Genomic DNA, 22,544 nt, shown 5'->3' with positions numbered 1-22,544 from the left:
TTTTACCACTATGCCACTGGCTTGGGTGTACAGAGAGCTGTGTAGGGTACATACCCTATGGGGTCAGGCGTGTCTTTATGCACTTAAGCAGTGCCTCCCTGTCTACACTGCGATTTGTACCGGCCTAGGGGGCATGCAGTGTATGTAGTCTACCTATCTATCTACATATCCTGATTCGCTCTAGGGTCGGTGATGATCCTTGCTATGTGGACCACAGCGGTTTGCAGGAGCTGCTGCCTCTGCCATTGTGTCCCCCCTCCCTCCCCTCCGCATCTGGCCGGCTCCTTTATGGATGGCTGGGAAGTGGGGGGTGTTAGTGTGAAGCCCTCAGGCCGAGTGGGCCTGGTGCCCCAGCGAGAGGGATGAAAAGGGCTGAGTGGGTTTGTCAGGCAGCAGGCAATGCGCCGCACGAGGAAGTGATGCGTTTCCTGTGTCCCTGCATGCACCAGCTGCCTCTCGCCACAAAGATCTGTGCAGAGACACACCTACACACACACACTCCGTTCTCTCTGCCACGCACCTCGCATATCCGTTCTGTAGGATGCACCACAGCCATTGCCTCTCTCGTATCCTGTCTCACACGAAAACACACTCATTCTCCCCATCCCTTACACCAGTGGTCCCCAGGCTTTTCAGGGTCATGCCCCTCCTTACCGCTGTCTGTGCACCCCAGGAGCCAGGGCTGGGAGTGAGGCCACAGCTCCGGGGAGGTGGGGGGGACAGGGACAAGGGGGCTGAGGCTGGGGCCACAGCTGGGGGTGGGTTGGGAGCAGAGCCTCGGCTGGGCTGCGGCCAGGGACCCAAGACTGGTGGCGGGGCCAGAGCAGAGCTAGGATTGGAGCGGAGGTGGCTGGCACTCCCTCTCCACTCCCCCTGTGGGGCTGGCCCGGGCCGTGATGTGCCCCCCCAACATTCCTCTGTGCCCCCCTAGGAGGGCACACCCCACACCGGGACCACAGCCATTCTCATATGCATTTATGGCAGGGGGTCTCAACGTTTTTCTTTCTGAGGCCTCTGCAACATGCTATTAAAGCTCCAGGGCCCAGCTGGGCGGTGGGCGTGGATGCTCGGGGCTCTGGACATCTGCCCCCAGGGGGTGGGGTGAGCTTGGGGCTTTAGACCTGCAGGGCTGGGGGCTTGGGGCGGAGGGGGCTCTGGGGGGAGGGGACTCAGGGCTTCAGCCCCATGTGTGGAGCCAGGGATTGGGGCTTTAGCGCTGGAGCTCATGGTGTTAAATCCAGCCCAGTAATTCAGTTGTTGTTTTTTTCTGGAAAAACATCTTCTTTACCTATTCCCCTAGTCTCGGTGAATAGCTCAAAGGCACCAGCCTCTCCCCACAGCGGGCACGTGCATGCGGCTGCCAGTCTGCCAAGGCACAGCATTCCTTACACCCTCGTGCTTGCTGCGAAGGCAGCCTACTCTTATTGTTTTAAAGGCTTGGAGCCAGCGGATCGAGCTCACCGGAGACCTGGTAACCTCCCATTCGCCTGCTCTTTCCCCTCCAGCTAAGGTCTGGCTGCGGGGTTGTCATCTCTTTGCACTCTGCGGCTGCGTGAGCTGGGAAGGTGGAGAACAGCTGTCGTCTTGTATGACACACAGGCCAGGTGACAGGGCTGCTGTCAAGCAGTGGCTGTGGGGAGGACAATCCTTTCCTTGGCTGAGCCCTCAAGGGAACCTGCGGGGCTATAAAATTGCAGCGTAGGTGTTCAGGATCCTGCAGGCGAACCCTAAGGGCCCAAGCCCTGCTCTCAGTGACATGGCTTCTGTCACAGGGGCCTTGTCTTCACTGCCCAGTTAACTCGGGTGTTTACTCTTAGCCCTGTCCCAGATCTCATCCACACACAAGAACCTCTTATTCGAGGTGGTGGTTTACACCCAAGCTGGCTAGTCCATCAGGGGGTCTAGGCGAAACCCCGATTGCAGCTTCCAGATGGTGATCACAACCTGCTTCTGGACTGGTTTGGCCCCTGTCATCTGCGTCTCCTGCTTTGAAAGTTTGGGTCAGGGTCATCACTTGGCTCCAGGAAGGCGTCCTTCCTTGTGCAGATGTTCTGGGCCCACGGCTGGCCAGGCCAGGTTTGCCTGATGTTGGAATCCCATCACTCTGTGCTCATGGTCCTGGTCAGCGCAGGAGTAAACCTGCATGAGCTATCACCACTGCTCCATGTCTGCATGCAGCCTGCGCAATCTTCTTAGCAAAGCGCGCTGCTGTTTTCTCAGGGCAAGCTGCTGCCATAATGCCCTCCACTATGCCCCGTGCCCTCCATCTGCCTCCCCCTCTCAAAACGAGAGTGACATTAATGCCAGCGTTTGGCTCAGCGTAGGATCCATGCTGTTGCCAGTTGGAACGAAGGCCACGGACAGAAATCTGGAGCAATGCCAAGCCGGAAGTGGTTTACGTTACTGGGTGAAGACCACTTCTGGACATGTGGCCAGAAAGGAGGGAGACCTCCTCCCACAAAGAACTGCCAAAGAACTCGTAGAGCGCTGCTGCTTAACGCAGCGTGAAGAGCCACGGATATACCCCCAGAAGGCCTAGCACCTCTGAGCACTGGATGCAGTCATGCGAGGATGGTTTTGCAGATGTCGGCTCTCACCCAAGCTAGGCCAACTCGAGTGGTCATAGCTGAGTGCTGATCACTCGGGGAGCTATGCAGGGAAGACACCCCCCACAGACTCATAGGGTCTGGGTAACAGGTCCTTCGTTCCTGCCTTTGGACCATCCTTAGGTTCCCCATATTCTGGGACCCCGTCCTCAGTGTCAGTTAAAGCAGCCTCAGGGCTGCTCTATCTTGTCTCTGCTTCTCATGGACCCTGAGAAACAGAGAAGAGCCACAATGCAATGCATTCTGGTCACACCTCCCAATCCGCTCCCTACTCCAGGGTTTGGGAGCAGGGCTGGTGCAGACTTTTTACCCCAGCTCCATCCCAACTGGGGAGCTCTCTGCACAGGAGGGATTCTCAGAGGCCCATCCCACCTGTTGTAATGCCCTTTTATGCTGCCAGAGTGGCCTGAGTGTGACTGAGAGTCATGCCCCTATGCAGCTTTGAGCATCTGGGGGGGAGGGATAGCTCAGTGGTTTGAGCATTGGCCTGCTAAACCCAGGGTTGTGAGTTCAATCCTTGAGGGGGCCATTTAGGGATCTGGGGCAAAAATTGGATATTGGTCCTGCTTTGAGCAGGGGGTTGGACTAGATGACCTCCTGAGGTTCCTTCCTACCTTGATATTCTATGATTCTATGTCCCATCCCTGCTCCGTGCCTCAGTTTCCCCATCTGTAAAATGGGAATTAATCACACGTACCAACTTAATGAGGGGAGAGGAAGCTGTGAGGCTTAACTCTGGCTCACTAAACCCTCAAGCCAAGCAAGTTTACTTTGCAGGCATATTCCATCTACTGTAGCTAGCGGAAATTTTAGTGCAGGGTCCACAAGGCTAATCCGCACGCCAGAGCGCTGTAGATTTGCACCCAGCTTGCCTCAAGTTACCACTCCATGTAGATGAGCCCTTGGTATCAGTTCAAGCCCATCAGGACAGAAGACTGATGGTTAAACCTTCCCTTCAAACACGAGCAACAGCTGCTGCCCAGGCCTTCCCCCGGGTGTTGGTGGCATTTCCAGAGATACTGACCTGCTGGTGGCACCTTCATGTTTCCAGTGGATTTCACCTCAGAGTTCAGGCCCAGCGTGAACTGGTGCAGAAAAGAAACAGGCAATTAGAGCTTATGAATATTGGTGGTGATGAAGAAAAATAGTGGCCCTCACCTGCCCCTTTCTAAGGCGTTGTCTGTTGCTCAGTACTTTGGGTATTTTTTGGAGTTGTTTCCACAACCCTCCCCCCCCCAACAGTTTCAGGAATGTTAGCTGATAAAATTCCTCCTGGCTGAGGTAAGAGGGAATGCTTTCAGCCGTGCTCACAATAGGTGATCGGGATAGTTAGCTGTGGGGCTCATCGGAAGGTGCCGCTGAGGAATCCCAGGTGTTTATTAATGCCCAGGCAATGCCCTGTGCCAGGGTCTCTGTTGCTGTGTTATAAACTGAAAATGGGTGACAAAACACAACAAGCCAGGTAGATGGATTTGCAGGGAGCGGGGAAACACGATGCAGCGTCTGTGTGTATGGGCCAGATTTGAAATGTGCTAAGTACCCGCAGTAGAAGTCAATGTGTATATGACCAGCACCTCTGCAAATCAGGCCCCAGGTGCATTAGCCGTTCCGATAATGATGATTATTTGCATCCTCATCGTGCATAGGTGCCCCAGTCAGACCCGGGCCCCATCGTGCTAAGTGCCATACAAACACAGAACAAAAAGACAGTCCCTGCCCAACATCTCTGCTGAAATCATCCTAATATCTTACATTCCATGTAGATCATCATAATAGCTTGTTGCTCCAAAACCGCAGCCAAAGCATGGTGTTTTCACTTATCTCAATAATTCCTCCGAGGTACAGGACACTGACAGGGGCTAGTGTTCATCAGGTAGTGTTCAAATGTGTGTCCACGCTCTCCACGTTCACATTTGGGCTCATTTCTCAGCTTCCACTTGGTCCTATTGTCACAAGACTTTGCCCATCTCTCGCTCGAGCTGGAGTGCACCTGTTTTTGTTTGAGGCTAGTGCTTGCGAAGGGCAACAAAAATGATTAGGGGTCTAGAACACATGACTTATGAGGAGAGGCTGAGGGAGCTGGGATTGTTTAGACTGCAGAAGAGAAGAATGAGGGGGGATTTGATAGCTGCTTTCAACTACCTGAAAGGGGGTTCCAAAGAGGATGGCTCTAGACTGTTCTCAATGGTAGCAGATGACAGAACGAAGAGTAATGGTCTCAAGTTGCAATGGGGGAGGTTTAGATTGGATATTAGGAAAAACTTTTTCACTAAGAGGGTGGTGAAACACTGGAATGCGTTACCTAGGGAGGTGGTAGAATCTCCTTCCTTAGAGGTTTTTAAGGTCAGGCTTGACAAAGCCCTGGCTGGGATGATTTAACTGGGAATTGGTCCTGCTTCGAGCAGGGGGTTGGACTAGATGACCTTCAGGGGTCCCTTCCAACCCTGATATTCTATGATTCTATGATTCTTGGAGGGAGTTGTTCTGAGGCAGCCAGGGTCTCCAGGATCATCGACGTTTCCCGCCAGTTTATTGCTTTGTGGTACTGTGGGGTAAAGGATTTTCAAAGGCAAAGCTCTTTCTGGACATCAGCCCCTCGGGTGGCGGAATGCGTCCATGCAGCGGGGACCTTGGATCATACACCTGTTGTCTCTCCTGTTTACTGGAGGCATCTGGCCTCACTGATGCTGATGCAGTCCCCACGAGGTAGTAGAGCGACCATGTGGGAACCGGTTTCAAAGTCCCTATGATAATCCGACAGGACTGAGCTCAGTATCAGTTTTGTGCCATGGCTCAAGCGTGACTATGCTGTTCCATTCCATGTAGAGAGCCTTGATCCACGTTACAAGCTTAGGGCCTTATGCTGCCACCCCTGGAAAACATCCAGTGGAGGGCAACAAAAATGATTAGGGGACTGGAGCACATGACTTATGAGGAGAGGCTGAGGGAACTGGGATTGTTTAGTCTGCGGAAGAGAAGGATGAGGTGGGATTTGATAGCTGCTTTCAACTACCTGAAAGGGGGTTCCAAAGAGGAGGGATCTAGACTGTTCTCAGTGGTAGCTGATGACAGAACAAGGAGTAATGGTCTCAAATTGCAGTGGGGGAGGTTTAGGTTGGATATTAGGAAAAACTTTATCACTAGGAGGGTGGTGAAACACTGGAATGTGTTACCTAGGGAGGTGGTGGAATCTCCTTCCTTAGAAGTTTTTAAGGTCAGGCTTGACAAAGCCCTGGCTGGGATGATTTAGTTGGATTGGATCTGCTTTGTGCAGGGGGTTGGACTAGATGACCTCCTGAGGTCCCTTCCAACCCTGATATTCTATGATTCTATGATTCTATGAAGCCACATGAGGAAGGATCAGACTCTTACACATCATATTAAACTATTGTAAAGGGGTCACTTGACCCACCATTGAAATGTGGCCACCTCTGCAGTGAAAGACAGCAGCTGTTTTAACAATGCACAGCTACACAATACAATAGTAAAGAAAAATCCGGCATCATTAACATACTTGAAATGGAAGTGAAGGTTTACGGAAGGCAGAATGGAATTATATCCCATACTATCATAGAATCATACTATCATAGAATACTAGAATTTGTCCAGGGCGCTGAGTGAACACCCCATCTTCACGGGAATCTTTAGTTAGTTTTAATGACCAGAACAATGATATTTAGCTCTACGCATGACCTTTTTCATCCATAGATCTCAAAGCACTTCACTAAAGATGTCAGAATCATTATCTCCACTTTACAGATGGAGAAACTGAGGCACAGAACAGTGACATGACTAACTCAGGGTCACCCAGTAGGCTGAGCTAGGACTAGACTCTTCATCTCAAGAGTCCCAGTCCACGGCTCTAGCCACTAGGCCACACAAGTGGCTGATACCTTTGTTTTACATCCCCTCTGACAGCACAGTACCTTGTACCACCAAGGTCATCAGTTCAGTAGTTACTCAGAAGGAGGCATGCCACTTCCTGTGCGTTTCTTGGACGTCTCCTATCCAAGTACCTGAAGAGTCCCCACCCTGCAAAGCTTGCAAAATTCACCCTGAGCCTACGGCCGGTGTTGCTGGCAGACTGGGTGCCAGGTCATGCCAAGGCCCCAGGCCTCACTGAACACTTACAAATGCATAGCTGGAACCCATACTTGCTTACCTGTGTTTTACCATCATCAAAATAGATATTAGATGGTAAGTTGATAAGAATGTGTTTAGTGTTTAGACTTTATAAAATGCTTGTAGGATGCTGCATGTATTGATCTCACTTATAATCTCTATCCTCCATGGTATAAAGTTATCATGAGTGTTTGTGTTGTAAAGCTCTGTAAATGTGTAACTTGTCAAACAGGAAAAGCAGCATTGATTAAGGTAAAAGGCTCACTGAAAGCAAATAACAGGTTTCAGAGTAACAGCCATGTTAGTCTGTATTCGCAAAAAGAAAAGGAGGACTTGTGGCACCTTAGAGACTAACCAATTTATTTGAGCATGAGCTTTCGTGAGCATTCGATGAAGTGAGCTGTAGCTCACGAAAGCTTATGCTCAAATAAATTGGTTAGTCTCTAAGGTGCCACAAGTACTCCTTTACTTTTTGTGAAAGCAAATAGATTCATAGACTATAAGGCCAGAAGGGATCATCCTGATCATCTAGTCTGACCTCCTGCACATCGTAGGCCACAGAGCCTCACCCACTCCTGTAATAGACCCATACTGCTCCCCTTGGAAGGCTGTGCCAGAATGTCACGCCTCTGATGCTGAGAAACCTTCGTCTAATTTCAAGCCTAAACTTGTTGATGGCCAGTTTATGTCCATTTGTCCTTGTGTCCATATTGGTGCTTCACTTAAATAGCTCCTCTCTCTCTCCCTGGCATTTGTCGCTCTGATGTATTTATAGAGAGCAATCATATCTCCCCTCAGCCTTCTTGTGATTAGGGTAAACAAGCAAAGCTCTTTGAGTCTCCTCTCTTAAGGCGATGTTTTCCATTCCTCGGACCATCCTAGTAGCCCTTCTCTGCCCCTGTTCCAGTTTGCATTTATCTTTCTTAAACACGGGAGACCAGAACTGCGCACAGCATTCCAGGTGAGGTCTCACCAGCGCCATAGCACTGACTCCATGGGTGCGCCAGGACTGGAGCACCCACGGGAAAAAATTAGAGGGTGCTCCACACCCACCAGCAGCCACGCTTCCCCGCACACAAAGTGTGCTGCATCCCCGCTCCTCTCCCTCCCTCCCAGAGTTTACTGCCCCCGCCCCGCCGCTGCCTAACAGCTGTTTGGCGGCACTTAGGACTTTCGGGGAGGGAGGGGGAGGAGCAGGGACATGGCACGCTCAGGGGAGGAGGCAGAGAAGCGGCAGGGCAGGGGCGGGGACTTGGGAGAAGGGTGTGGAATAGGGGCTGGAAGGGGATGGGAAAAGGCGGGAAGGGGTGGAATGGGGATGGGGCGAGGGTGGTGCAGGGGCGGGAAGAGGCAGGGCCAGGGGGTTGGGGGGGTGGAGCACCCACCAGGCCGAGGGGAAGGTGGCGCCTATGACCAGCGCCTTGTATAATGATATTAACACTTCCCTCTCTGTCCTGGAAATACCTCGCCCGATGCACCCTAGGTCTGCATTAGCCTTTTTTCACAGCCACATCACATTCGCGGCTCCTAGTCATCCTGTGATCGACCAATACACCCAGGTCTTTCTCTTCCTTGTCACTTCCAACAGATAAATCCCCAGCTTATAACAAACATTGTGTTCTTAGTCCCTAAGTGCACGACTTTGCGCTATTAATGACATATTGTGTAGCATCAAAGGACTTTGTTGATTTCGTTCCTAACTCCCTCCAGGAAGGAGAGTGCTACACATGAACTCACCCTGAGTGCAAACACTCCCTGAGCGCGCTTGGATTTAAAAGCCCAATCCCTGCACAGCGCGTGCAGGCAGTGAAAGCTGACTGAAGAATTCATGAACGCTTAGAGAGCCTGGGTCCCAGCAGCAGAGAAATCTGACCTGCCCTCCAGTTTCACTTTGCTTTGCAGGTCAGTGTGGGCCAGATTCACACAGGGCTGCAATGTTTAGCACGGCTACATATAACGCTGGGTGCCCTGTCACCTACTGGAATTCTCCATCCTAAGCTGGGCGCCCAGAGCTCTGCATACAACACATGGGCAGAGCTCGGCACCCAAGGAGGGGATTTTCAGAGGCCCGCACGCTGAGCAGGCCAGGAGTGAAATGCAGAGGAAAGGGGTGGGGTTTAGGGCCCAGATTCACAGCTCCTATTGATCTGGGCCTTCCACCCCACAGGGACGGCTGGCACTAGGTGCCTCTCTCCAGCTGGGCCCCTCAGCCACAAACCCTCGCCTGGAGATCGGGACCTGAGCCAGCTCAGCCATTTCTCAGATAAAACCAGAGTGAGAGCAGGAGTCCCTAGTCCCCCTCACCTAGAGATCAGGGCACTCAGCTGGGATGTGGAAGACATGGGGTCAAATCCCAGTGCTGCCTGATTCAGAGCAGGACGTGAATCCAGATCTCCCACGTCCCCGTGGAAGGCCCTGTGCACCAGGCTGTTTGGGAGGGTGTCTCTCAGTCACTCCTATCCCAGCTGTTCCACTTTCTATACATAACTCCATGGTCGCTGGGCCAGAGAGAGACTCCGATCCTGGAGATGCCCCCCGCCCTGTGCCCCAGAACAGCCGGGCGGAGGATCCGGGATTGCTACTCGTTTGGCCGAGTCTAGCGCAATAGAGTCGCTGTGCTCCTGTTTCCTGAGGGGAAGGGAAACTGAGGCTTTTGCAGTGGGCGATGGGGCATTCTCATTCATTAGCTGGCTCGCGTGGGAAACTCCAGCCCGGAGGCAGGGGGATGAACCGCCACAGTGGAAGCTCCTCTCCTCTCACGGCCGTCTCTGCTCCCTCGCGGGGAGGACGTGCACCATGAGGATCCCGGCCAGCAGGGCTCCCAGCACCCCCAGCACAAGGATCCCCTTGGCGTGGCAGTAGGACAGCGCTGGGGTCTGGGGCAGAACGGGACCTGAAGGAATAAATCAATGTTTAGGGGCTTCGCGCCGTCTGGAAACCCAAATCTATACCGAGTGCCGGGAGCTCTGACTCCGAAGACCCCAGTGAGCTGGCATGCAAACACCCAGCTGTTCCCTTTGGGCCAGACCCTCGGTGCCCCCCAGCGACAGACCTTCCTGCCCAGTGCCAGGGTGGGGTGTAGGAATTGGGGAGTAGCCCCTTAAAAAGCCTGTGAGCCCACTAGTGGTGCTCACTGTGCCCCAGAACCCAGCCAGAGCAGCAGGGGGTGTGTACGAGCCAGGCCCGCATGGGCCCTGCTGCGTGCGCTCGAGTGGGGGGGATGGAGCGAGCGTCACCTTCACAGGCCACCTTGGGGGAGACGCTGGCCGAGCTGTTGCTGACGGGGTTTGTGGCCGTGCAGGTGATGGGCGAGTCCTCGTCCCCCAGTCTGTGCTGGAGCAGCAGGGATTCCTCGGTGGCGAGAACGGCGCCTCCTGCTGGACGTGTCCAGGCGTAATTGAGGTGCCTGGCTCTCTCCCCGGCGCTGCAGGTGAAGGTCACGTTGCAAGTGCCGTTCCCAGTCATTACAGGATGGACCCTGATCTCCGGCTTCGACAGTCGCTCTGTGGCCCAGATGGGGGCAGGAAATACAAAATAACTCTGTACAGAGGCTGCCGAGGTGAGAACCTGCTGCAGGCTCCCCCCGCTGACGGCCTGAGACTACAGGCCGGGGGGCTGACACACAGGGATCTCTCCCCCTAGTGACTTTCCCCCACGTGTGAGAGCATCACCCAACCTCACTGCGCCATGTGGCTGGGACAGGAGAGGTCACCTTCCGTAAGATAGCAAGTGTGAAAAATCGGGACACTTCGGTTTTTTTGGGGGGGGGGGTTGTAATGTTGCCTATATAAGACAATGCCCCTAATCAGGACATCTGGTCACCCTATACTTCCAGCCAGGGGCCAGATCCTGTTCAGCGGAGGGGTTTAGCTGCCCCCCACTCTCCCCAAGGGACAGATTCAGGGTCTGCAGGAGCCATGTTTGTAGACATTGTAGGCTTATGGCAGGACTCTGTGAATAGGCTGCATCTTTCCCTTTGTGTCTCCCCTACCCTGTCCTCCCCTGTCTCTGTCTATCTCTCGCCTTTCCCCAATAGCCTCCTGCTTATTTTCTTTAAGCTGTGAGCCCAAGCCCAAACCCTAGACTTCAGCTATCAACTATCCATCTCAATACACACCTATCTATCTATCTATCTATCCCCATACACACTCCGCAGATTGGAAGGCATGAGATGCACTGTCCTAGGGTTGGGGGTTCCACGACCACCGCTCCCAAGAGAAGGAGGCGGGTGGTGGTGGTCAGGGACTCTCTCCTCAGGGGGACTGAGTCATCTATCTGCCGCCCCGACCGGGAAAACCGAGAAGTCTGCTGCTTGCCAGGAGCCAAGATTCACGATGTGACGGAGAGACTGCCGAGACTCATCAAGCCCTCGGATCGCTACCCCTTCCTGCTTCTCCACGTGGGCACCAATGATACTGCTAAGAATGACCTTGAGCGGATCACTGCGGACTACGTGGCTCTGGGAAGAAGGATAAAGGAGTTTGAGGTGCAAGTGGTCTTCTCGTCCATCCTCCCCGTGGAAGGAAAAGGCCGGGGTAGAGACCATTGAATTGTGGAAGTCAACGAATGACTACGCAGGTGGTGTCGGAGAGAAGGCTTTGGATTCTTTGACCAGGGGATGTGTTCCAAGAGGAAGGAGTGCTAGGCAGAGACGGGCTCCACCTAACAAAGAGAGGGAAGAGCATCGTCGCAAGCAGGCTGGCTAACCTAGTGAGGAGGGCTTTAAACTAGGTTCACTGGGGGAAGGAGACCAAAGCCCTGAGGTAAGTGGGGAAGTGGGAAACCGGGAGGAAGCACGAGCAGGAGCGCGTGAGAGGGGAGGGCTCCTGCCTCATACTGAGAAAGAGGGACGATCAGCGAGTTATCTTAAGTGCCTATACACAAATGCAAGAAGCCTGGGAAACAAGCAGGGAGAACTGGAAGTCCTGGCACAGTCAAGGAATTATGATGTGATTGGAATAACAGAGACTTGTGGGATAACTCCCATGACTGGAGTACTGTCATGGATGGATATAAACTGTCCAGGAAGGACAAGCAGGGCAGAAAAGATGGGGGAGTTGCACTGTATGTCAGGGAGCAGTATGACTGCTCAGAGCTCCGGTATGAAACTGCAGAAAAACCTGAGAGTGTCTGGATTAAGTTTAGAAGCGTGAGCAACAAGGGTGATGTTGTGGTAGGAGTCTGCTATAGACCACCGGACCAGGGGGATGAGGTGGACGAGGCTTTCTTCCGGCAACTCACGGAAGCTACTAGATTGCATGCTGGTTCTCATGGGAGACTTCAATCACCCTGATATCTGCTGGGAGAGCAATACAGCGGTGCACAGACAATCCAGGGAGTTTTTGGAAAGTGTAGGGGACAATTTCCTGGTTCAAGTGCTGGAGAAACCAACTACGGGCAGAGCTCTTCTTGACCTGCTGCTCACAAACCAGGAAGAATTAGAAGGGGAAGCTAAAGTGGATGGGAACCTGGGAGGCAGTGACCATGAGATGGTCGAGTTCAGGATCCTGACACAGGGAAGAAAGGAGAGCAGCAGAATACGGACCCTGGACTTCAGAAAAGCAGACTTTGACTCCCTCAGGGAACTGATGGGCAGGATCCCCTGGGAGAATAACATGAGGAGGAAAGGAGTCCAGGAGAGCTGGCTGTATTATAAAGAATCCTTATTGAGGTTACAGGGACGACCCATCCCGATGTGTAGAAAGAATAGTAAATATGGCAGGCGACCAGCTTGGCTTAACAGTGAAATCCTTGCTGCTCTTAAATACAAAAAAGAAGCTTACAAGAAGTGGAAGATTGGACAACTGACCAGGGAAGAGTATAAAAATATTGCTCGGGCATGCAGGAATGAAATCAGGAAGGCCAAATCACACCTGGAGTTGCAGCTAGCAAGAGATGTTAAGAGTAACAAGAAGGGTTTCTTCAGGTATGTTAGCAACAAGAAGAAAGTCAAGGAAAGTGTGGGCCCCTTATTGAATGAGGGAGGCAACCTAGTGACAGAGGATGTGGAAAAAGGTAATGTACTCAATGCTTTTTTTGCCTCTGTCTTCACGAACAAGGTCAGCTCCCAGACTGCTGTACTGGGTATCACAACATGGGGAATACATGGCCAGCCCTCTGTGGAGAAAGAAGTGGTTTGGGACTATTTAGAAAAGCTGGATGAGTACAAGTCCATGGGGCCGGATGCGCTGCATCCGAGAGTGCTAAAGGAGTTGGCGGATGTGATTGCAGAGCCATTGGCCATTATCTTTGAAAACTCATGGCGATCGGGGGAGGTCCCGGACGACTGGAAAAAGGCTAATGTAGTGCCCATCTTTAAAAAAGGGAAGAAGGAGGATCCTGGGAACTGCAGGCCAGTCAGCCTCACCTCAGTCCCTGGAAAAATCATGGAGCAGGCCCTCAAGGAATCAATTCTGAAGTACTTAGAGGAGAGGAAAGTGATCAGGAACAGTCAGCATGGATTCACCAAGGGCAAGTCATGCCTGACTAATCTAATTGCCTTCTATGATGAGATAACTGGCTCTGTGGATGAGGGGAAAGCAGTGGAAGTGTTATTCCTTGACTTTAGCAAAGCTTTTGACACGGTCTCCCACAGTATTCTTCCCAGCAAGTTACAGAAGTATGGGCTGGATGAATGGACTATAAGGTGGATAGAAAGTTGGCTAGATTGTCGGGCTCAACGGGTAGTGATCAATGGCTCCATGTCTAGTAGGCAGCCGGTATCAAGTGGAGTGCCCTAAGGGTCGGTCCTGGGGCCGGTTTTGTTCAATATCTTCATAAATGATCTGGAGAATGGTGTGGATTGCACCCTCAGCAAGTTTGCAGATGACACTAAACTGGGAGGAGAGGTAGATACGCTGGAGGGTAGGGATAGGATACAGAGGGCCCTAGACAAATTGGAGGATTGGGCCAAAAGAAATCTGATGACGTTCAACAAAGACAAGTGCAGAGTTCTGCACTTAGGATGGAAGAATCCCATGCACCGCTACAGACTAGGGACCGAATGGCTCGGCAGCAGTTCTGCGGAAAAGGACCTAGGGGTGACAGTGGACGAGAAGCTGGATATGAGTCAGCAGTGTGCCCTTGTTGCCAAGAAGGCCAATGGCATTTTGGGATGTATAAGTAGGGGCACTGCCAGCAGATCGAGGGACGTGATCGTTCCCCTCTATTCAACATTGGTGAGACCTCATCTGGAGTACTGTGTCCAGTTTTGGACCCCACACTACAAGAAGGATGTGGAAAAATTGGAAAGAGTCCAGTGGAGGGCAACAAAAATGATTAGGGGACTGGAACACATGACTTATGAGGAGAGGCTGAGGGAACTGGGATTGTTTAGTCTGAGGAAGAGAAGAATGAGGGGGGACTTTGAAGGGTTAATGTCTAGCTATTCCACCTGGAAGCAGGCGGGGCACACCCTGACTGTTTCCTAGGAGCAATGCACACATTGCTCTATCCAAGGACAAGGGCTAGATATGAACCCTGAGAACTTGATTGTTTGGACAGCAACTGTGGGAGGTTTCTTTAGCCTGGGCTCAAGGCCTGAGAACCAGGATTGTAGTAGATAGAGGATGGTAACTAAGCATATGAATCAACGTCATACATTCCTTTGTGTAGCAGTGTGTAATGCTTAGGGGGAGAAATATAATAAAAGGAGAAGGTGGAAGGCAGGGTGGGCAGAACAGCCCATCTCCGCTGACCAGCCTGTTTGCTTGCATAAAGCTGTGTTCTGTCTCATCACTGAACCGCAACAACTGGCGCCCAAACGTGGGGCCCTCAGCACTCACCTCGCCCAGCAAGGGTTTCAGACGCGTCACTCATCCACTTCGTGGATCCCGGTGAGTATTTTTCATTGTGGTAAGTATGGGAAGCTCCCTCTCTGCTTTGCAAGTGCAACACCGCAATGAGCTGCAGTATTTGCTGCGTAAGGCTCAGCATGACTGCCCGGCTCGAGAACTCACTCTCCTGCTACAGGAGGTGCGTGCCAAGTGCCCGTGGTATCCTGAAGCTGGAAGCTTTAAGCTAGCGGACTGGGAGCGATTGGGCCAGACATTGCACAAAGAGCCTCAGGCACCCGTGCAGGCTTTACATGCCTGGCACCTCTGCCGCGACGTGGTACAGCGTGTCGCCTCGGACAGACCCTCCCTCGCGAGGCTGGTGTTCTCGCCGCCCCCGTCCGCCCCTGCAGCCATCCCCCCTCCTGGCGATGCGACACAGCGTGTCGCCTCGGAAAGGCCCTCTTCAGCACCAACAGAGGAGCTGCCGATCCTGCCACCCCCGTCCGCTCCTGCAGCCATCCCTCCCCCTGCTTCGCCCCCAGTGCCTCTATTACCACCGCCTCCCTGGCCTTCCCCACCGGAGCCGAGCCGGTGTGTGATCACCCTCCCCCCATGGGGCCCCCCGGAGAGTCATCTGCATCTGCTCAGAAGCTTTCGCTGGTGCAACAAATGGTTCACGCAGCGAAAGCTCGATCAGATCTTACAGCAGAGGAGCTGGCTGATCTGGTCTCCGCTTGCCCGGTGACCTGGCAGAATGATGACCATGGCAACCCTGTGGGCACCTGGACCACTCTGCCATGCTCGGTGGTTAGAGAGGTAAAGAAAGCAATTCGTGAATTTGGCCTGACTAGCACCTTTGTGCGTGGTCTCATTGAAGGGATGGGTGCTGGGTACTCCCTAATCCCTGAGGATTGGAAAACGCTGCTGCGCATGATGTTGTCACCCAGTCAGTATGTTATTTGGCTTAGTGAGTATCGGCAGATGGCAGAACGCCAAGCCCAGGTATATAGAGAGCAAGGTATCATTTATGAGCATTTGGCAGGGGAGGGCCAGTTTGCTACTATTGAGATGCAGTCTCAGCTCCCTCAGGCCGTCTTCCCCATTATTTCCACCTGTGCCCAGCATGCTTTCAAGAAGGTCCCGGATTCAGGCAAGCCTACTAAAAGCTTTGTCAGTATCCGTCAGGGTGCCTTAGAGTCCTTTTTGGATTTTACCAACAGATTGCAGGAGGACACTGACTTTCGGCTGCCAGGGGAGGTCTGTGCCATACCTACACAGGTAATGGGACCTCTCCCTGCCGGCTTTGTAGGTCTTGTTCTCCCTCGCTCACATGCTGGGAAACAGGGCTTTTTTGTCATTCCAGGGGTCATTGATGCTGATTATACTGGCATTATTAAGGTTCAGGTGTGGACTCATCTTCCACAGTCGCTCCCGCGTGGACGGTCAATTGCACAATTGATTTTAGTCCCCTATCAGGTGCCAGCTGCCGAGGATCGAACTCGGGGTGGAGGAGGCTTTGGATCGACGTTGTCTCACTCGCCGTCTCACAGCGCGTCTTCTCCACTTGTTGCTCTGACAATGTCAGTCCGCCCCTCGAAACCTCAGTTAACACTTCTTTTAAATGATGTTCCTTTTACAGGGCTGGTGGACACTGGAGCTGACGTTACAGTGATTCGTGATCTGGAGTGGCCGGTTAGTTGGCCTACGGTTCCTTCTAAAGAGTTGTGGGGGATTGGGGGTAGCAAACCCGGGCGCCAAAGTTTGTCTTGGGTCACGGTCTCTAAACCAGGAGGCCGTGCCCTTGCTACAATCCGCCCTTTTGTGCTCCCTGTCCACCTCAATATTTGGGGCCGTGATTTACTTACAAAGTTAGACACCACCCTCGATATTAACATCTGATGGCTCTCCCCACCGAGGTGTAGTCACTTATCAGTTGGGTGACCCCCCTCGTTGGCATTCTCGTTTTACACTGCCTCAGCGTTCGGCACAGCGTTCAGAATTAGCTGCTGTTATTTTGGCCTTTCAATCTTTTGCTGATTGTCCCTTTAATTTAATTGTGGATACCCATTATGCTTATCAGGTAATTGATCATTTACCCCTTGCCCTCATTACCCCTCAGGTTGATGCAGACCTCCTTCACCTGTTTTTGTCTTTACAGCATCTTCTTGCCACTCGTCATTTCCCTTACTTTGTTGCTCATATTTGCAGTCATACCCCTCTGCCTGGGCCACTCACTGAGGGCAATGCACGCACCGATTGCGCGTTGCGTGGTCAGGTAAATTCCCTTTTTTCTGACCCCATTGAAAGCCATGCCTTTTTTCATCAGTCTGCCTCTGTTTTGGCCCGGCAGTTTCACATTCCTGCTGATCATGCACGTTCCATTGTTCGTTCCTGCCCCCACTGTGCTGCTGCTGCTCCTACTTTTTCTTATGCCGTTAACCCCCGAGGTACCGCAGCAAATCAGCTGTGGCAAATGGATGTTACTCATGTACCACAATTCCGCCCCTATTCATTTTTACATGTTTCCGTTGATACTTATTCAGGCTTCCTTTGGGCAACCCCACAACGTGGGGAAGCCACTAACAAAGTTATTCACCATTTGCTGGCCTGCTTTTCTGTTATGGGTCGCCCTTGCCAAATTAAAACAGATAATGCCCCAGCCTACTGCTCTGCAGCCCTCTCCACCTTTTGTGCCCGCTGGGACGTCCGTCTTAAACACGGAATCCCTTATAATTCCACGGGCCAAGCCATTGTTGAACGTGCCAATCGCACACTCAAAACCTTGCTAGATAAACAATTAAAACAAGGGGAGCTGCGTCTCCGAACCTTAGGAGACATTCAACAACAAATGTATATCCTCTTGTTTACTTTAAATAATTTAACACTGAATGCAGATCAGCAGACCCCTGCGGATCGGCATTTTCACAAATCTGAGGTACTGGAAAGACCGCGTGTCTTTTACCGTCAGCTGCCCGATCCACAGTGGCTGGGCCCAGCACCTCTAATCACTTGGGGTCGGGGATATGCTGCTGTGTCTCTCCCTGCAGGACCGTTGTGGGTTCCAGCCCGGTGCGTGCGACCAGCACTTAAACAACATGGCATGGCACCAGGGGCTGTCGAATCCCATACCAGAGTTTCAGCTGACCTTGGAGGAGACCGCGTTGCCCCCCGAGTCGACAATGGCGGGACGGAAACGGAGGAGGCGTAGCGTCCCAAGCCAGCCCGTGACATGGGGAGCAGTAAAAGCATTGGTCGCCACGGCTCAACGAAAACTGGCAGCAGATCAGCAGCCAGAAACTCCTAAGACTTTGTTTGTGGCGATTCTCGCCCAAATCACTGCTAATTCTGTGATGATTGTGTGCCTTTTGTGCCTGTTATTTTCTGTAGGGGTTGGCTCGGAAGCGCCTCCCCCGTTACAAGTCCGAAGGAGAATAAGATACTGCTCTTTGCTTATGCTAATCTTTCCTCCCAGTACTCTAGCATGGCTAATTGGGGCCCGGCCAACTATATTCTGCCTCGCACGGCTATATTCCTTCACACACCGTACCCGGCCGGGGCTCACAATGTCACCTGTGCGCGTGTAGTTAACTGCACTAGTACAAAGGTGCCATTGGGCTGTCAAAAAATTTCTCAATCCCTTTTAAATTGTTCCCATGCTGTTAATGTTTCATATAATTATGGCCATATCATCCTACCATCAGGATGGGTTTTTACTTGTGGTTCATGTACCTTTAATAATATTCCTGCAAATTTAAGTGATGGCACCCTTTGCTGTCTTAGTAGAATGATACTTATATTGCCTTTTGCTGGTCACAATTGTAGTAAAAGAAGTGTACCCCTTTTAGATGATTATATTGCAGATGTTAAGCTTTTGGTTATTTTGTGTTTGTAATCATTGGGCTTATTTTTTGTTGTTGCTGTGTACAATGTATTCCTTCCTTGTTAAGACTTTGTAAAATTTTGCCCTGGAAAGCTCCCCAGGTTATGTCCTTGTCTGTCTGGGAGTTAAATAGCATGACAAAACAAATTGGCGGCTACCATGAGATGGCCAACTTCAATAAACAAAAAAAGGGGAGATGAAGGGTTAATGTCTAGCTATTCCACCTGGAAGCAGGCGGGGCACACCCTGACTGTTTCCTAGGAGCAATGCACACATTGCTCTATCCAAGGACAAGGGCTAGATATGAACCCTGAGAACTTGATTGTTTGGACAGCAACTGTGGGAGGTTTCTTTAGCCTGGGCTCAAGGCCTGAGAACCAGGATTGTAGTAGATAGAGGATGGTAACTAAGCATATGAATCAACGTCATACATTCCTTTGTGTAGCAGTGTGTAATGCTTAGGGGGAGAAATATAATAAAAGGAGAAGGTGGAAGGCAGGGTGGGCAGAACAGCCCATCTCCGCTGACCAGCCTGTTTGCTTGCATAAAGCTGTGTTCTGTCTCATCACTGAACCGCAACAGGACTTGATAGCTGCTTTCAACTACCTGAAAGGGGGTTCCAAAGAGGAGGGATCTAGACTGTTCTCAGTGGTAGCTGATGACAGAACAAGGAGTAATGGTCTCAAGTTGCAGTGGGGGAGGTTTAGGTTGGATATTAGGAAAAACTTTTTCACTAGGAGGGTGGTGAAACACTGGAATGCGTTACCTAGGGAGGTGGTGGAATCTCCTTCCTTAGAAGTTTTTAAGGTCAGGCTTGACAAAGCCCTGGCTGGGATGATTTAGTTGGGGATTGGTCCTGCTTTGAGCAGGGGGTTGGACTAGATGACCTCCTGAGGTCCCTTCCAACCCTGATATTATATGATTCTATGATCTATCCCCATACACCCCATCTATCTAATCTAATCTATCCCCATACACCCCCTCTATCTAATCTATCTATCTATCTATCCTTCTCTTTTGTTTATTTAGAGAATTCCAAGTACTGTAATATCTTGGTGCCAGTGGGAAGCCCTGGCCCCGGCCCCTCCTGAGCGCCTCCCCTCCCCGCCCCTGACACCAGATGATCTGGTTGCATCATTAAAAACTTCCTGTGAAGCCAGCAACTGGTTTGAAGTCCGCATTATCGCCTCCCGCTCCCTGCGCCTGCACCTCCCCCCATCCACACGCACCGCCCTGAGCCCATTCCCCGACTCCGAACCCCTCGGCCCCACCCTCACCCCACCTCACCTCCATATTGGTGCACCGAACAAAATTCATTCCGCCCTCGAGAGGGAACATTGGTTGGCAGTCCTGGTCGCGAACCACGCCACATACAGCCCTCGGTGGTGTGGCTAGAGGACAGGCACAGTGCATTCCATTCAGCTGATGTGTGGAAGGGCCTCCTAACCAGAAACAGGACCGGGCTCTTGCAGCATCACCCCACAGCAGCACGGTGCTCGCACCTCCCTGCTTGTTAGTGCCTTGGTCATGGGACAGTCGCATCAATAGCCCAGCTGTGTATGAAGCTGTTGCAGCCCCTCACGGCCTCTTTTCTCCCCCCTTCTCTGATCGCCAGGCACAGCCCAGCGGCCGGGTGCCACTCCTACAGAGAGTGTGTCTGGTGTCCCTCGGGAGAAAGGAGGCGGTTTGGCTGGAGCAAACGTAAGGGGGATTCTGTGTTGAGGCTGCCGGATTCAGATCCTGTGAGTCTCTCTGGTTCCTTAGACTTCCCAGCCTCTGGTGCTTAGTGTCATCCAACAGGCTTGCCCTTAATTCTGGCTTGTATTTAGCTGTTTTGGAAGGGAATTCTGATGGCGCTCTGGAGTCTGCCAGTTTGCTGGGGGACACTGCAGTGAAATGCAGTCTAAGGAGCGGGCTGCTGGTCTGGCTTTCACCCCTTCCTTGCACCACAAGTGTGAATGGGATTCCCGGGCATGAGCTGAGGGTCTGGGTGGGGGCGATTTATTCAGCTGTGGGTCACATGCAAGTCACATGGTCCAAAGGCCTGATCTCCGAGGTACTGAGCGCTTCCAGCCCCACATGGCTTCAGTGGAGCAGCCGGGAATCGGTTCTCCACGTTGTTCCACATTTCCAAGCACCGTGCACCCGATCGGCTGAGCCCTTTGGAAAGCCAGGCCCCAAGGGATTTATAACCCTGTGTGATTAATGCCTCCATTGTGTGAGGTTTGCTGTTCCCTGGCACCGAATCCTCCTAGGGCAGGACAAGGAAGCAGCAAGCTCCAGTCCTGAGCTGGCAGAGGAATGTGCTTCAGACACATATTTGGCAGGGGCTGCCTTCCCCCTCAGCAGCGCCTCCCTATTGTGTAAGGATCCCATTCTAACAGCTGGCCGGGTGAGCAGGCTGGCTAGTTCTAGGGAGCGAGGTGCTGAGCTGGCCTGCTTGCTGGTTCAGATCGGACCCAGCCTGGAGTGTCTAAAAGTCACAGTGGCTAATGTGTGTCGACTTACCCAAGCTGGCTTTAATCTAGCTATCTCGGGCACTGGAGCAGTGAAGCTGCGGCCCGTGCCTGTGGCCCGTGAGTAATTACCCGGGGTTCCTGCTCTGGTAACCCGAGCTCCCCAGCTCGGATATATCTGCACAAGCTGCCTGTCACTGCAGTACAGACGGACCCACAGGCAGCTGGCCTCTGCGTGCAACGAGTTTGGTAGGTCTCTGTCCAGTGCCTAGTGAGCAAGAGGCAAAAATCACCAGCACCAATCGGCCTCTCTTTATTAAAAGCAAAGGAGGACTTGTGGCACCTTAGAGACTAACCAATTTATTTGAGCATAAGCTTTCATGAGCTACAGCCCACTTCGTCGGATGCATCCAGGGGTATTTTCCAAGCAAGAGTGCAAGAATGCAGCAGCCTCCCATGCTGGGAGATGCTTGTGACACCCCCAGGGGCAGGGAGAGTAAAAGGAATTGGCGCCAGGGCTAGATCTTCAGCACTTGCAGGGCGCTCGGCTTCTTTACCGCACATCCAGGGCTGGGGAAGTGAAACCCACATGCCCTGAGGTGAAATAGGGGCTGAGGAAGGCTCATTAGAATGCGGTTGTGTAATTAAACGGTTAAGATCCCACACCCACTCCCGTGGGAGACCGTGGGGAAGCCCCACCCAAATACTCATATGCTCTTGAGCTCCTGGTATTTGTGGTCAGGTGGAGCTGCAGCAGTTCTCTGGCTCTCACATGCCTGTGATGGGGGAAGACTTGTCTCAGGGTTAGAGCAGGGAGGTTGGGAGCCAGGATGCCTCAGCTCTGTTCCAGGCTCTGGGAAGGGAGTGGGGTCTAGTGGCCCCAGGGAGAGAGCTTTGAGCCAGGACTCCTGGGTTCTATTCCAGGCTCTAAATGTGAGTGTGGGCTAGTGGTTAGAGCAAGGGGGGCTGGAGGGCTCTTCCCTGGAGGCTGTGCTGACTGCCCGGATCCCCGCTGCCAGTGAAAACAAGCAGGCGGCTCCTTCCCTCTGAGGCTGCTGCAGTGAGTGGCCCCAGGCAGAGTAGGCAGGCCCTGCTGAAAATCCTTAGGAAAATTAATGGGTTACAGGACACCTCTCCCTCCCTGAAAATAGCTAGGTGGGAGAAAAACAAACAAACAGCAGGGCAGGGAAAGGGGCCAAATCCACTCATGGGATCCAGTCCTGGAGCAGGAACAGCTTGTTGCCACTGCTTCCTAGCCCCTCCACAGGAATCACCTGCAAGGCTGAGAGCAAGTGAGGGACAAGGGTGTGAAACGGAGAGCTAAGGAGGGCCGGGGGGGGGGGGGAGGGCTGCCTTCCTGCAGCTCAAGAGGCTATTCAAAGGAAGCCTGACTCAAAGGAAGAACAAGGAAGACTCGTGGCACCTTAGAGACTAACAAATCTATATGAGCATAAGCTTTTGTGGGCTAAAGCCCACTTCATCAGATGCATGGAGTGGAAAATACAGTAGGAAGATCTCTCTCTATATATACCAACTCTAAAAAGACCAATCTTGGCAACCCCCATATTTTCATGGTCTCTGTGTATATATAGATCTTCCTACTGTATTTTCCACTCCATGCATCCGATGAAGTGAGCTTTAGCCCACGAAAGCTCATGCTCAAATAAATTGGTTAGTCTCTAAGGTGCCACAAGTACTCCTTTGC

General features: G+C 52.3%; 2 protein-coding genes across 3 annotated transcripts; one reads left to right on the top strand and one right to left on the bottom strand.

The window, feature by feature from the left end:
* Window positions 1–7,168: 7,168 nt before the first annotated feature.
* LOC140902867 (SLAM family member 9) lies at window positions 7,169–10,227 on the bottom strand. The gene is made up of 2 exons (XM_073323452.2): window positions 9,965–10,227; window positions 7,169–9,621 (listed from the first exon to the last, which is right to left on the bottom strand). The coding sequence occupies exons 1-2, from the start codon at window positions 10,191–10,193 to the stop codon at window positions 9,485–9,487; spliced, it is 366 nt and encodes a 121-aa protein (XP_073179553.2). The 5' UTR covers window positions 10,194–10,227; the 3' UTR covers window positions 7,169–9,484.
* Window positions 10,228–13,812: 3,585 nt separating this feature from the next.
* LOC140902865 (uncharacterized) lies at window positions 13,813–18,932 on the top strand. 2 transcript variants are annotated; one of them, XM_073323448.2, is made up of 3 exons: window positions 13,813–16,195; window positions 16,662–16,778; window positions 17,551–18,932. In XM_073323448.2, exons 1-3 carry the CDS (start codon window positions 15,116–15,118, stop codon window positions 18,085–18,087), a joined length of 1,734 nt encoding a protein of 577 aa, XP_073179549.2. In that variant the 5' UTR covers window positions 13,813–15,115; the 3' UTR covers window positions 18,088–18,932. The 2 variants fall into 2 exon arrangements, with proteins under 2 accessions (XP_073179549.2, XP_073179550.2); XM_073323449.2 differs by lacking the exon at window positions 16,662–16,778 and having other exon boundaries at window positions 13,817–16,195.
* The last annotated feature ends 3,612 nt before the right edge of the window (window positions 18,933–22,544 follow it).

Source organism: Lepidochelys kempii, chromosome 24, assembly GCF_965140285.1.
Source record: "Lepidochelys kempii isolate rLepKem1 chromosome 24, rLepKem1.hap1, whole genome shotgun sequence".
Taxonomy (NCBI): Eukaryota; Metazoa; Chordata; order Testudines; family Cheloniidae; genus Lepidochelys; species Lepidochelys kempii.
Note: the sequence above shows the minus strand (reverse complement) of the source record. Positions and strands in the feature narration are given on the sequence as shown.

Bases quoted from the DNA above. Each gene is read 5' to 3' on its own strand.
- LOC140902867 (XM_073323452.2), bottom strand. From the start codon at position 10,193: ATGACTGGGAACGGCACTTGCAACGTGACCTTCACCTGCAGCGCCGGG. The intron at 9,622-9,964 runs GTGACGCTCGCT...TTATTCCTTCAG, and splicing joins CCCCAAGGTGGCCTGTGAAG to GTCCCGTTCTGCCCCAGACC.
- LOC140902865 (XM_073323448.2), top strand. From the start codon at position 15,116: ATGGGGCCCCCCGGAGAGTCATCTGCATCTGCTCAGAAGCTTTCGCTG. The intron at 16,196-16,661 runs GTTAGTTGGCCT...TTGTCTTTACAG, and splicing joins TTCGTGATCTGGAGTGGCCG to CATCTTCTTGCCACTCGTCA. The intron at 16,779-17,550 runs GTAAATTCCCTT...CTCTCCCTGCAG, and splicing joins ATTGCGCGTTGCGTGGTCAG to GACCGTTGTGGGTTCCAGCC.